Source organism: Lasiosphaeria miniovina (assembly GCF_030549165.1).
Source record: "Lasiosphaeria miniovina strain SMH2392-1A chromosome Unknown B0T26scaffold_8, whole genome shotgun sequence".
NCBI lineage: Eukaryota > Fungi > Ascomycota > Sordariomycetes > Sordariales > Lasiosphaeriaceae > Lasiosphaeria > Lasiosphaeria miniovina.
Genome location: NW_026848227.1, coordinates 1,532,779 through 1,546,135, shown reverse-complemented (window position 1 = coordinate 1,546,135; position 13,357 = coordinate 1,532,779). Strand labels below are relative to the sequence as shown.

At 52.0% G+C, this 13,357-nt stretch overlaps 6 protein-coding genes and 1 non-coding gene across 7 annotated transcripts; 1 reads left to right on the top strand and 6 right to left on the bottom strand.

The window, feature by feature from the left end:
* Window positions 1-695: 695 nt before the first annotated feature.
* B0T26DRAFT_730978 (uncharacterized protein) lies at window positions 696-882 on the bottom strand (the record flags this gene model as incomplete). Its single annotated transcript, XM_060443029.1, has 1 exon — window positions 696-882. A coding segment is annotated over one exon (187 nt), but the record flags the coding sequence as incomplete, so codon positions are not given.
* Window positions 883-1,468: 586 nt separating this feature from the next.
* Window positions 1,469-2,256, bottom strand: B0T26DRAFT_681025 (uncharacterized protein; the record flags this gene model as incomplete). The annotated part of the gene is made up of 2 exons (XM_060440590.1): window positions 1,469-1,676; window positions 1,718-2,256. The coding sequence occupies 2 exons, from the start codon at window positions 2,254-2,256 to the stop codon at window positions 1,469-1,471; spliced, it is 747 nt and encodes a 248-aa protein (XP_060290198.1).
* A 189-nt stretch (window positions 2,257-2,445) lies between these two features.
* On the bottom strand, window positions 2,446-3,398 carry B0T26DRAFT_744242 (uncharacterized protein; the record flags this gene model as incomplete). Its single annotated transcript, XM_060444388.1, has 6 exons — window positions 2,446-2,501; window positions 2,548-2,645; window positions 2,715-2,766; window positions 2,828-2,956; window positions 3,030-3,077; window positions 3,374-3,398. 6 exons carry the CDS (start codon window positions 3,396-3,398, stop codon window positions 2,446-2,448), a joined length of 408 nt encoding a protein of 135 aa, XP_060290197.1.
* A 538-nt stretch (window positions 3,399-3,936) lies between these two features.
* B0T26DRAFT_806935 (uncharacterized protein) lies at window positions 3,937-5,205 on the bottom strand (the record flags this gene model as incomplete). Its single annotated transcript, XM_060447213.1, has 4 exons — window positions 5,125-5,205; window positions 4,720-4,996; window positions 4,168-4,632; window positions 3,937-4,056 (listed from the first exon to the last, which is right to left on the bottom strand). The coding sequence occupies exons 2-4, from the start codon at window positions 4,825-4,827 to the stop codon at window positions 3,937-3,939; spliced, it is 693 nt and encodes a 230-aa protein (XP_060290196.1). The 5' UTR covers window positions 4,828-4,996; window positions 5,125-5,205.
* A 698-nt stretch (window positions 5,206-5,903) lies between these two features.
* B0T26DRAFT_744240 (uncharacterized protein) lies at window positions 5,904-6,219 on the top strand (the record flags this gene model as incomplete). Its single annotated transcript, XM_060444387.1, has 2 exons — window positions 5,904-6,051; window positions 6,134-6,219. The coding sequence occupies 2 exons, from the start codon at window positions 5,904-5,906 to the stop codon at window positions 6,217-6,219; spliced, it is 234 nt and encodes a 77-aa protein (XP_060290195.1).
* Window positions 6,220-8,873: 2,654 nt separating this feature from the next.
* B0T26DRAFT_744239 (hemolysin-III related-domain-containing protein) lies at window positions 8,874-9,971 on the bottom strand (the record flags this gene model as incomplete). Its single annotated transcript, XM_060444386.1, has 3 exons — window positions 8,874-9,032; window positions 9,094-9,324; window positions 9,405-9,971. The coding sequence occupies 3 exons, from the start codon at window positions 9,969-9,971 to the stop codon at window positions 8,874-8,876; spliced, it is 957 nt and encodes a 318-aa protein (XP_060290194.1).
* A 2,712-nt stretch (window positions 9,972-12,683) lies between these two features.
* Window positions 12,684-12,792, bottom strand: B0T26DRAFT_t248. Its single transcript has one exon. It is a non-coding gene; the product is annotated as a tRNA-Met (tRNA).
* Between the last annotated feature and the right edge of the window lie 565 nt (window positions 12,793-13,357).

Below are 13,357 nucleotides of genomic sequence, written 5' to 3'. Positions count from 1 at the left end.
GATTGAGAACTTTGCCGATTGCACGATTGTTCTTGAGCCGCCGGAGAGTGTCGTCCTTATTATTGAAGTAGTATCCGAGGTGGTTGAGTCTCCTTAGAGATACTAGGTTGGTGTTGAAACCTTCCCAGTAGGCCACTTCGGGGAGAATGAGCCTTGTTTTTCGGCCTGCCGGCTTTGTAATCAAGATCGTTACTGTGCCCCAGCCAGGGATTCGGATCCGAGAGTCGCCAGCGACAACTTCTTCGCCGTGGACTGCATGGCGGTAGTTGTGGAATCTCCGACGGTTGTTAAAGATGTGTAAAGTCGCGCCAGAGTCGAGGAGAGTAGATTTGCTCAGAGGGTAGGTGTCTAGGCTGAATGCTGCGTACGCGAGTAATCTCTCTTTTGGGGCAATGTGATAAGGGACCGCCTTGATCATGAGTGCGTAGAAGACTTCCTCCGTAGCAAAGAGGGTAGTATTACAAACCACTCGACTGTTAGGGTCGTCTGTCTGTAAGGGAGCACGGGCTCCACAGGATGCCGTGGTTGGTAATTATGAAGATAGAACAAAGGGCAAGCTCCTATCGCACGGGTAATACAGTCAAATCGGAATGCCACCCAAAGTATATGAGTGCAGTGAATGTGTATTGCTTGCTTGGAGAACCAAGCAAGAACTATCTAAGACCGTGGGTACGGTCATCGTATATATCTAACTGTAACCAATAACAATGGTCCCACTGGCCCGTGGTCCCGAGACTTGCGGTCTCGGGACGCCGGGCGCGCGGGACACTGTCCCGCGTCCCCGACCTTAAGTGGTCCCGAACCTCGGGACCCAGGGACACTCCTAATTGGTTCTTTCCATGGGACGCTCCTGATTGGTCCACACCAAACTGAGCATGCCCCCATTATTGCGCATTTCGACAAGGATTCGAAACAGGTAGCTAGTTACCTCATTGCGCGGTTCTCCTTAATCTTACGAACTCTCTCGGCAAGACTGGGATCTACCTTAAGAAGTCGTGCCACTGCTCTCTTTTGGTGGATGGTACTCTGGTGGTTCCACCACTCTGGTAGGTCTGGGTGGTTGTCTGGGTACGTGTGGTAACAGTTCTCTGCGTTGTGGCTGTTCTTGGAGCAGACATCACACTCCTCCACACTCTAGATCGTGCGGCCTTGTGAGGATCGTGCGCTGGATCCACGGCTGCGACTGCTTCGCCCTCGGACTCGGGGTGCTGCTCTCTCTCTTTGGGGTCTTGGAGTCTGTTAATTCGCTGTTAGTGCCGTTGTAGCTTGGAAAAACGCCCTGGAATTTTCTCTTCTCTCCAGCTCTCTCGTTGGCTGAGTTGGTTGCAAAGCAGACCTGCATCTTGGCCGCTACTTGGATAACGCTCATCTGACCGTTCTCAATCTTGGGCCTCAAGCTTGCAAACTCGCCGAGGAGCCAGGCCTCGCCTCGCTGAGTCTCTCGGAGCCGTTTGGCTAGGTGGGAGCACTATCTCTCTGGATCAGTGATATCGTAGAGGTCGTGGTTCTTCGCCTTCGCCAACAAATACATCCATCTCTTGATCCACTCGTTCACCTTCTTGTCGGCCTTCTTAAATGCCACCATGTGTTGTTCGTAGGCGCCGCGGAGCTCCTCCGTGACCTTCCTCGCAAAGGGGGCAGCGGAGTCTCCCAGTTCCTTGTATCTCTCTACCAGGCTTTGTTTTGGAACAGGTGGGTGTACTCAAGGGCGACTGACTTATACGTCCAGTCTAGTAGAGTTGAAGCCTCCTTCTGGATCTTATCGTATTGTCTTTGCGCGTGTGTGTATCGCGTTACAGCCATGTTGTATTGTTCCTTGCCTCTCTCGGAGAAGATGGTCTTGTCGTTGGCCGGGCTCGCGGCATTGTGCCGTCGTGCTGCCAGTTCCTGTCGTACACGCTGGTCTTTTTCCCGTCGTTTCTGGAGAGCCGCTCCACGGAGCCTTGGGTAGTTGGCGTTGTTCAGATCGCGGATTCCGTGGGTCGGCGGCGGTGGCATACGATCGACTTCTGTTTGTAGGAGCTGGGTCTCCACATCCTCGTCGTCGTTGTCTTCCACCGTGGAGTTTGTCGTGGTGGTCCTATTTTGATCAAAGTATCTTGGTTCTGGAAGCGTGGGCTCCTCCGGCCATTCCGTGCCTTCAAAATACTGCCAGAGGTTGACCTGTGTGGCCTTGGCATTGAGAGCATCAGCCCAAGCGTGCCAATGCTCTGGGCCGTTGAAGATCACGGTCGATTGTGTCGCGTTGGTTGTCATTGCGCTTCTTTTTGGGCGTTTTGGTCGTAATTGGCGTAGCTTTCCGTGCGTGCGACTCAAACGGTAGTGACAGGGCTTGTGTAGCGAATCTGACTGCGAATTGTTGGATTCAGTCAGTTGCACGGTTGGATAGGTTCGATTGTGTGTATTCTTGTGTGTCCCTTCAATTCTTGGCTCTCGCCCGTTCTTCTAGAAGTTTCTGTTGTGGCGCACCAGCCTCCCCCCTCCCCTGCGGTGGATCGGCGCTACGACCGGGGTCAACCACGTGACTTGGCATGTGGCTAATCTGACAAAACCCCATCTTTAGCACGTCGAGGGCCGGGATAATGGCCGTCGCGGCCCATTGAAAGATCAAAACGGCCGAGAAGGCGACGTCGGCCTGGGCCGCGCTGCATACGGCGCCGCGGCAGAATAGCAGGCCGTTCATGAAGACGCCCAGACCAACGCTCCCGGCAAACTAGAAGAGCACATTAGTGGTCTCGAGTCCAAGGGCATCATACGGATTCGATACTGGGTTATCGTCAGCACCCCCTCCCGACTTCCAAACCCGAGTTCCAATGGGTCTACTCACACCGCGGCAAGAACTTGGGTACCATTTCTAGGCATGCGATGGAGAGCAGCGACCAAAGAGGAGCAAAGATCAAGAAGTTGATCTGAGCCAGAGACGACGTCTTGGTGTCGGTATTATACCAGTTGGAGACTAGACGTTTGCCATTGTCAGTCGGGCCAAGCCGTCCGTTAATCGTCGATCAGAGGTTGCGCTAAGTACCTACCAAAGGCCGAAAGGCCCAGGACCACCACCGCAAAGGCGGCCTGGAAGACTCGAAGGATGAGGATAATGAAAGAATGAAACAGGCTTGCAGATCGGGGTCGGACAAGAGAAGAAGAAGAGAACAGAGAAGGCGGCCAGAGAGGACAGAAAAGGGAGGGCGAAGAAGTATATCCGTACTTTCTCGTTACGATGGGGGGTCTTGATTTCGTTAGCCGAGGGCGGCAAGGACGTCCGGCCGCCGACTAAGCAGCCCAAGTACTTGCCTCCTATGCAGCCGAATCAGGCATTGCAGCCGGCTGTTAGTCGCTAGGTAGAAAGAAGCTGCCGAGGTGGCACCTCTTGCACCTCTTCCGGGAAGAAGCCATGGCATTGTGGCTGGCAAGAGACGTTTAGGGTGACCGAGTACCGGAGCAGTTCCAAGTTTGGGCCGTATGGAGGATATGTAATATGCTAGCATAACCACATCATAGGTTCAGTCCACTAGATCAACGCAATCATCTAGTGTCTAATCGCTCACACATGTGCGTCTGGTATTATTTTGGGAGGAAGCGTTTTATTTAATATTATAGCACATGAGCCTGGGTGATGAGTAAATTAGGTACCCGATTAATTAAACTGCCGTCTCAACTAGTAGAAGATAGAGATGAACAAGAGACTCGAGCTGACTAAACACTCATAGACGATGCTGCGATAAGACATGTTCCTCCTGTTGTTGATGATGATGCGTATGTGAACAGCCCTAAGGCTGAAAAGAAACACCAAAGAAATCATATCTAGGTTTTGTGCCTTGTCTTTGTTTCTTCTCCCCCATCAGTAAAATCAGTAGTATCCGGGTATCCGTTATTTTGTCCTATCATATCAAAGCTACAATCTCAAGGTTTTTTCCAACAGGAGAACTACCTGAGCCATCACACCGGGGGAAACTCCTGGTCGATGACATTCTGTCTAGGCTTGACAGGCGTGGTCACCCCCTTTGCTTTCTCCCAAGGCTTCAGAGGCGGCTTCATCTTGCCGATAGGGTAGACTCCCTGGAGATATTGATTGCAGGTTAGAAAGGGTGATTGATAATATTTATCGTGTGAGAGAGAAGTAAGATTGAGGGGGCGACAAAAGAAAGAGACTAGGCGGGTAGAACAAACCTCCTGCCGAACAACCGTGTTGGGAATCTCACGGACTCTAGGAACTGGTTTACCAGTGGTGACAGCCTCAATGATGGACTGGAAGTTGGCAGGATACGGGGCGCCACCGTCGGGGCGGCTGCCACTCACGCCGTCGTCAGCCTTTTTGCCGAGATCGACTTTCTGGAAAGCCTGGGTCTGCCAGGCGGGAAGATTGCCCATGGCCTGCGCAGGGCTGGGCGGAAGAGCGCCTCCCTGGCCCATGCGTTGCTGGATGTCCTCGATTTTGGCGATAATGGCGGCATCTGGTCCCGAAGACAAGGCTTCAAAAAGCTCGTACGCCTCGTACGCGGCGCGGTCAATGGAGACGCCAAAGCGGCTCTGGTACCACCAGATACGGGCCTGCAGCGTGATTCCCAGGGCCCTCTCCTTGTTAGCCGCGTTGCCGTTGGTCTTCACGGGGCCGAGCATGGCGACCAGTCGTTGCTGTGACGGAGGGGTGATGAGTTAGCCGTTTGCGGGCATAAATATGTTACCGGCATGGGTTGGTTATGCTGGTGCTTCTGAGCTTACCAAGAACGCGCGATCGCGGGTCCAGGGATAGTCGTCAAACTTCTTGAAGAAGGTAGAGCTGGGGCCAATGGCGGCAACCCCGCCCTCGTCCATACTGCGTGAAGCCATCTAGAACCGATACTTGAACGGCCTAGAATATAGAACCGTCCGGGCGGCTGAGGCTATGATAACGATGCTTGGCGGCTCAGTGGTAGAGTGAAGGGGGAAGTAATGAAGATAAGAATATTAAATAATGATGTTTGGCGGGTCAAATCGTATAGGCGGTTAATGATAGTAGCTGCTGAACATATTTAGTTAGGTTAGGCCGGCGTTTGAGAGGGAGATTCCAAAGAAGGTCGGGCTGTGCAATTGCGGAGATGCATCGCTGGGCTTTGACAATGGTTAACCCGTACTCCTTTCGCTTACCGGTATAACACAATAAGAGGTTGACAGTTCCCTGTCTCCGTATATCATATATAATAATAATGACCTGGCGACCATGGGAAGCCACAAAGTGAGTGGTGGAGTAGGGAGAATCCGCCAGCCAGACTAAACCTCAGCTTAAATACTGAAGGTACCTTCGTACCTGCCCCCCGCCTTACCTTGTCCTGAGTGGGTTTGGGAAGCGCACGGGCCATGACAGTTCAACGACAGCACGTATTGGCACTGTGCTACACCACTCTTGGCCCTTGCACACGTTAAGAAGAGAACGGAAGAGAGTCAGCGCCCAGGGCCGCCTGCTAAGGTAGAATCCAGCCTCTAACCAACACATGCGAGTGACCCCTCCACAGCCAACCACCTACTACGCTACCCTCGCCGCCCGTTCGCCCAACATTTTGCCGGAGACACAACTTTGAGGTTCGGTAGGGCAGCGTTTCAAGATAACTTGTCTACTATTCGCCTATTATTAATTATTAGGTTTCGCTTTCTTAGCCATTGGAATCTAAGCGGTGAGGCGCTCTATACTGGCTACCTTGAGTGTTTGTGGCAAGAAGTAGATAGGGACTTACCTCGCCGCTTGACAACGCTCGGTTTGGTCGCTAACCCGAGTACCGTCTCTAAGCTTTTAACGTTGGTTAGAGCTGCTCCGAGAAAAAAGATCGTCGATCTCATAGATCGATCGTGGCACGCAACCCGCAACACTCATCGCCCGCATACAACCCAACGTTTATCGCAGTTTCTCGCGCACAGCTGCCGCCGCCGCTATGGTCGTCTTCGACAACCACGAGTACCTCGCCGAGGAAGAGAAGAGGCTCAAGGAGGACCGTAACCGCGTCAAATACTGGAAGAAGTGGGGCCCCTATATATCCGAGAGACAATGGGCGATAATAAGAGAGGATTATAGCGCTGATAGTGACGCTTAGAGTCGTATGTTCCCCCCACCCGACCCGACCCCTTCCGTCCTTGTATATATCTCACCACGGTTATCCGGTAGACTTTCTACACAACTACGCCCGATCACGCACATACCGGTGGGGCGAAGATGGCATTGCCGGCGTCTGTGATATATGTAGGCTCTAAAACATTGCCTTTGCGTTCTGGAACGAGAAGGATTACGACCCCACCAACAGCCAATTTCAATACTGTAACGGAACAGCTTACTGACTGCCCTTAGCTCTTTCCTCAAGGAGAGGCTGTTTGGTTGGTCCAACCTGTAAGGCAACCATGGCGAGAGTATCAAAGAGCCCCACTTCCATCTAGATAACACACCGGTAAGCTCAGTCCCCGTACCTAGAAACTCAATTGACCTCGAGGCTAACTTATAACCGACTATTACAAACCACTCGACTGTCAGGGTCGTCTGTCTGTAAGGGAGCACGGGCTCCACAGAATGCTGGGTTGGTAATTATGAAGATAGAACAAAGGGCAAGCTCCTATCGCACGGGTAATACAGTCAAATCGGAATGCCACTCAAAGTGTATGAGTGCAGTGAATGTGTATTGCTTGCTTGAAGAAGCAAGCAAGAACTATCTGGGACCGTGGCTACGGTCGTCGTATATATCTATCTAAGGAGGACCAATCAGAGTTCCTGACTCACATGCTCAGTCGTGCTCAGTTCCTAGACGCACTGATCCCTACTGAGCTCCCCGCTCAGTGCGCTCAGTGGGTCTCCGGCACTGAGCCTACTGAGCTCCCCGCTTAGTGCGCTCAGTGGCTCTCGGCAATGGCCCCACTGAGCACTCCCTCATTGGATGCACCTTTGAGCGAGAGCCCCCCACCTTAAATGCTGTTCCAGCCAATCCACAGAAGGCGGGCAGCGCCCTCTGCACCTTTGAACCAGGATCGTAACACCGACGCAGACGATAAGACTCCCCGCAAACTAATAGGAAACGGCAGGGGCTTACAATCAATAGCATTCATATATGAAATTTCTCTATAAATACCCGCAAAAGGCTTTCCCTTACGACGATCTCATCAAAGAGAACGCCAGGCGGATAAAGGAAGACACGGAGTACCAGATCATCGATACTAGCGTATTACAAACCACTCGACTGTTAGGGTCGTCTGTCTGTAAGGGAGCACAGGCTCCACAGAATGCTGGGGTTGGTAATTATGAAGATAGAACAAAGGGCAAGCTCCTATCGCGCGGGTAATACAGTCAAATCGGAATGCCACTCAAAGTGTATGAGTGCAGTGAATGTGTATTGCTTGCTTGAAGAACCAAGCAAGAACTATCTGAGACCGTGGCTACGGTCGTCGTATATATCTATCTAAGGCGGACCAATCAGAGAGTTGGTCCTAGGTGATCAGTGAGCTCAGTGCGGTCAGTGTGCTCAGCGCGATCAGTTCCCCCACTGATCGCCCTGACCATGCTGATCGTACTGACCGCCCCGTTATTGGCTGCACTTGAGCGGAGTGGGGAACTACCCCACTTCCTTGCGTCAGCCAATAGTGGGAGGCTCCGTGCAGCCTCCTGCGCGCCTGAACCAGGATCGTAACATAGCGTCTTCGAGGAGAATCGTTACTGTGAGGACCCGTCCACCAAACTGGCCCTCAAGCAGCCAGAGCCGCCTATTACAAACCACTCGACTGTTAGGGTCGTCTGTCTGTAAGGGAGCACGGGCTCCACAGAATGCTGGGGTTGGTAATTATGAAGATAGAACAAAGGGCAAGCTCCTATCGCACGGGTAATACAGTCAAATCGGAATGCCACTCAAAGTGTATGAGTGCAGTGAATGTGTATTGCTTGCTTGAAGAACCAAGCAAGAACTATCTAAGACCGTGGACACGGTCATTGTATTTATCTAATTGTGGCGGGCCAGTAAGAGCACAGCTCTTACTTGCCCGGCAGGAAGGAGCTGCCTGGCACCGGGCACTGCTAGCGTGCCGGGCCATTTGCCTGGTGCCAAGACCCCTCTTGGCACCGGGCCACCTCTGATTGGCCGTCCTTCCGTTTGCCTGGTGCCAAGAGCCCTCTTGGCACCGGGCACCGTCTGACTGGCTCAAGCGACGAGCGGGGTCCCCAGTCATGCCTGAGGCGCCCGCTTCCTGCAGCTGGTCCAGTACGAACCAGGTTCGTCACAATTGAACACTAAGGGCAGGATATTCCAGCCAAGAAGAGGAGAGGCTAGGAGGGCGGGCACTAGCAGCCGGCAAGGCACATGCTGATCCCCTTGTATCTCTCCCGGAAAAGAACCTTATGACGTTGCCATAACAAAACAGATGTAAGAGAAGGCAGGTACGCCGGATCAAGGTGGTCACAATGCAGGTAAGAAGGTGGGCGAGCAATGAGTAGTATTGGTGTGAGACTTCAACCTGGCCCTCGCAAAGGAAGGTAGGCGAGGGCCACTGTTTATATACGTGCTCAGGGGTTCAGGCCCGGGGCGCCGTGGCGTGGCGTAGTGGCTTGTGCCAACTGGCAGTGTTCCGGCCAGTTGGTAACAGGTGGTGAGCGCGCACCCTGTGCGCGCGGCTGGTGTTTGGGGTGTCCTTTCCTTACAACAGACCACTGACACACTGCCACGCCCTCAATCCTAAGCGTTCCGAACCATTACTGACGAACCTAGGGCCCTGGAGTGAATATTCTCTCCTTCGTTATGAATGTCAACATTCCTGGCTCCCAAAAGCACCTTGCTGCCAGAATCTCCAACAGCGCTACCTAGGCCAACAGCGCTACCTAGGTTGGAAGGTCGCCGCTTGTCCCGGTGGTTAGAGGCTCTACAAGAGGTAGTAACTCAAGAGGCCGAGCAGGTAATATTCGAGTAAGCATAGTCGAAGGCTCCCAGATACCCCATCATCTGGATAACAGCGGCGCAGACCACTAGGATGTGCATGAATGAGTGGGAGCTACACATGTCGAACTTTCCAGGCCACCAACTTTCGGGAAACCTCATCTTTCCAATCATGTGTATTAGGATCAATTCTTCTTCCGTATAGACAAAATGGGAGACTCACTACATAAAGCGCGGTTCCAGATAGAAGGCAGCCTATCTTTGCCACCATAGTATAGGTGAAGGCTTTTTTTTTCATCAGGTCTAGCCCGAATGTATCGAGCCCATGAATCAAGGGCGCCACAACGGACATGCCAGTCGCCACAAACGCTAGTGTCCGCATGGGGCGATACTTGTGGCTCTGGAGCTTGGGATGCATGTTCGTGATGATGGTCAATGCCCCGAAAACCCCAATCTATTGACCGACAAGGACGGTGTTAGATTCGATTACCAGTCCTGGGACAGAAAAGGCTGAGCATATGGAGATCAACTAACCATAGACCAATAAATATTGCGTAGCGTAGTCTCACACCAAAAGATTATATATACTCCCAAGACAATGTCACCGACTATGAAGATCCCTATACCGAGCATATCTAGTCGGTGGCAGAAATGGTCCACGGTGCGAGAGTGGTTCATCAAAGTATGATAAAGAGCCGAAGATGCATAGCAAATGGTCGCCGTAAGCATGAAGAATGAGAAAGCAACAAAATCGGTGCTAGTAACTCTGGAATATTTGCCAGCAAGGTACTGCAAGATATACCACTCGCCGAGGAGGAAGACAACGGCTGGAACGAGATGGGAATAGATGTTGACCGTCTCGTTGTGGAGATGGCACCAACTGCGGAACGAGGCGCGAACCGAGCCCGATATGGGCCGGTAACCGTGAAGAATCCACTTGTTGTTGTCGTGTTGAAACCATTCCGGCATCTTATTAAACGAGAGAAGAGCCGGGCGTCCTGCCTCACCGGACCCGGACCCGGATGCGTCGTCTTCTATTCCCCGCCATTTGCGCGCCTCTGGCTCCTTGGGCGGAACTCGGAGACGGGGAGCAGACGCCATTTACTATTGCGCCTAGTGATGTGCAGTGTCTGAAGGCCGGAATTCGAGAGTGAGCAGGAATGGAATTGAGAGTGAGTAGGAATAGAATTAAGAAATGCGTTTCCTCTTTGCTTCGTAGTTTTTTTGTGTCTTGCGAAGTTGCTGGTGGCTCTCTTCTCTGGTTCGGCTCGCTAAGCGCCAGCTGTTGCGCACAAAAACAGCTTAAATTGAAGTGTCTTTCGCTCTAATCTGTTTTGGGAAAACAAAAGAGGAAAGGAATGCCTTATTTATCCCTCGAACAGAAGACCGATATTTCGGCCACAATGTAGGCCTCTATTTGGGCCGATCATCGTTTCGGCCTTGTTTGAGGCGTTGTTGGTTTCAAAGCTGGTGGCAAAATTCGGTCAGGAAGGCATTATTACGTAATAGTTGTTCGTGTGCAGGCTTGTTGTGGGAGCGGGGCAGCGCACGGGCCCACGCTGCTTTTTGGGTGCCAGGACCTACATTCCCGATTGGGGCTAGTGCGGGGTCAGCTGCATGGAGGAGTCGGCTGCATAGAGGGGTCTACGGTGGTGGCCGTGACAGTGGGTATGAAGCAGAATCACTTCAGCTATAGGCATGAAGCAGAACTACACTCTTCAGCTATGGGCATGAAGTAGAACCACGCTCTTCAGCTATGGGATTAGCGTCAGGGAAACTGTTCCGGAGTTCAATTTCCCGCACAATAGAGTCAGATTGTCACCGCACATCAACGTAAGCGCTGTGGGCAGGCGTACGAGTGCTGACCATGAAGCAGAACCACCCTCTTCGGGCGCATTTAGCATCAGGGAAACCGTCTTAGAGTTCAATTTCCGCACAACAGAGTCAGATGGTCACCGCACATTATCCTCTTCTTCTTTGCGTGCCTCCCAGCCACCGCCTTCCTTATTCTCTACACTACCCTCGTCACCATCATCACTATCGACGCTGTGGGCAGGCCTACGAGTGCGTGACCATACTATAACCTACTACAGATTGCAGCTTGGCAGCTTGCAATTCTGGCATCCGTTTGGAAGGTGTGGTGTAGCGGCAGTAGGTGCTGAGCCCCGCCGTCACAAGTCTCGTTGCTGTCTACCCTATACACACTGTCTCGCCACTCCGGGCTCTCCTGACCTCAATATTTAGGCCATTTGCCCAGACGACAAAGAATTCTTATTCTGCAATGGTTGAAAGGTGGTCCTTAGGGGCGTAATAGGCGAATGATATACAATCCCCGGTAACTGGCAGGGGAAAGTTTTTTTTTTTTTGATAGCTGATGATGATAGCCTTTTCGGTCGACGAGACATCGGTTGTGGCTCAAGGACTCGCGCATGTGATGTTTGCCTGGATCCTTGAAGGGGTCTATTGTGTCGAGCTGGGAGGTTTGCGGGTTCTAAGCTGGCGTGAAGTACTCAGAGCGCTAGGTGCCGATGAAGAGCAGGTCTGTTTGCGAGTCTTTTAGTCTCAGCTTCTAGAAGATCCAGATAGTGCCATTAATGACCTTAGAATGGACTATGGTGAGCATTCCATCGACGACACGCTATATTTCGAGGCGATTGGACTTGCTGCGAGAATAAGTAGGTCAGCAAGGCGTGTCACGGCGGAAAGGGGAGAAACGAGGCTCCTTACGCAAACAATGTCTCTGACGAATACAGTTCCCCTAGCACGCAGCAGAGGCTAGTGGAGCAGGGCGTTGCAACCGCCAAACGGCTAATTGCTAACATGAAGCTCATCCTGCAGCCACAATGTCAGCAGCCGCTCCCCATACCCGCCGACCTGGTTACCACACCCTCTTCGATCCTGCCGAGCCCGGGCTCAAGCACGTTCTCCGCTTGGCCTGCGGAGAGGATGACGTTTCTAGGCCACTCCGAGACATCATATAGTGCGGGCACGGCGGCAGCTTTGACTGCGGGCCGATGTGCAAGTATTAAAACTTGTCGCCGTTGCTGCAGAAGCCGTTGCTACATCATTCTCAAGCACAAGCAGTCGGCGACCCCTTCAGGTCGGTACTGGGGCAATCCCGTCCCTTTGCTATGTGTGGAAGGTGAGGTAGCGGCCTGCTTTCTCCTTCCCGTCTTTGCTTGCTTCAGAGTGCTTTTCTTGCTGGCTGCTTTTTGTTTCCTTGTTTTGCCCTACCTTGTCCTCGAAGGTCGTGTTGTAAGGCCTACACGAAGTAGAAGGGTCCCGCAACCGAGTGCCCGGGCATTGGAAGGTATGGATTAGTACTCGTGAGCAGTTGTGACAGGCCGCAGTTTTTATTACAGATTTGAACGATTTGAGCGATTCTACGGCCCTGGGCTGGAATTACCACATTCGGAAGTGTGTTGACGCTGGCGACGGCGGCGAGGTGCAATTGGGGTACAATTGCGCTGCCAGTGCTTAGAGCGGTGCAGCTAGCGAAAGTGGTAATTTTGGCTATAAAATGTGGTATTTTCATAGGCGGTGAGCTGTAACGCTTGGCGCCGATGTACCTACAGTGCACGACAAAGATTTAACAGTCATCACGTTGGATTAATCAACGCCACATGAAAGCTGTGTGGGTGGACAATGTGTGCATTGAAAAACTAATTCTAGGAGGAAATCTCCCTACTGAATCTGTGGGCGAAATCCTCAGGGCGGGGCTAATACCTACGTTCCCAGTCATATGTGCAGGGTAACCCCGCCACAGAAACTGAAAAAGATTCTGAGCAGGACTTGCTGCTCTTTGCTTTGCTCTGGGACTAGTGAAGATCGAACTCACGACCTCAGGTTAACTCTGATGTTTAATCAGATCATGTGCTGAGACATATGAGGCCTACGCGCTAACCAGATGCGCCATGGTCCCTGCTTGTTTGTTGAATTGGAAGTTGTAATACAGTTGGCTGCCGAGTATTAGGGGCGTGTTTTCATTAGAAGGTACAATGCAATTAGCTACCGAGTTAGGGACGTGTTTTTATTAGAAGATGTGATATAGTTGGCTACCGAGTATTAGCGGCGTATTTTCATTAGAAGGTACCATACAATTGGCTGCCGAATATCAGGGGCGTATTTTCATTGAAAGGTACAACATAATTAGCTGCCGAGTATCAGGGGCGTATTTTCATCGTGTCCCTCTATACGGGCTCAACTACGGGAACAGTCATGTGAAGGGCAACCCCGCCACATTGTCACCACACATCAACTTAAGCGCATTGGAAACCAGTTCGGGGGTTCAGTCCCGCACAACCACTTGGGCGCTGTGAGCAGGCCTACGGGTACGTGACCACAAAGCAGAGCCACTCTTCAGCTATAGGATTTAGGGAAACCGGTTCAGGAGTTCAACTTCCCGCACAACAAAGCAAAACCACGCTCTTCGGCTACGGGATTGGGGAAACCGTCTAGCAGTTCAATTTCTCGCACAATGAAGAGTC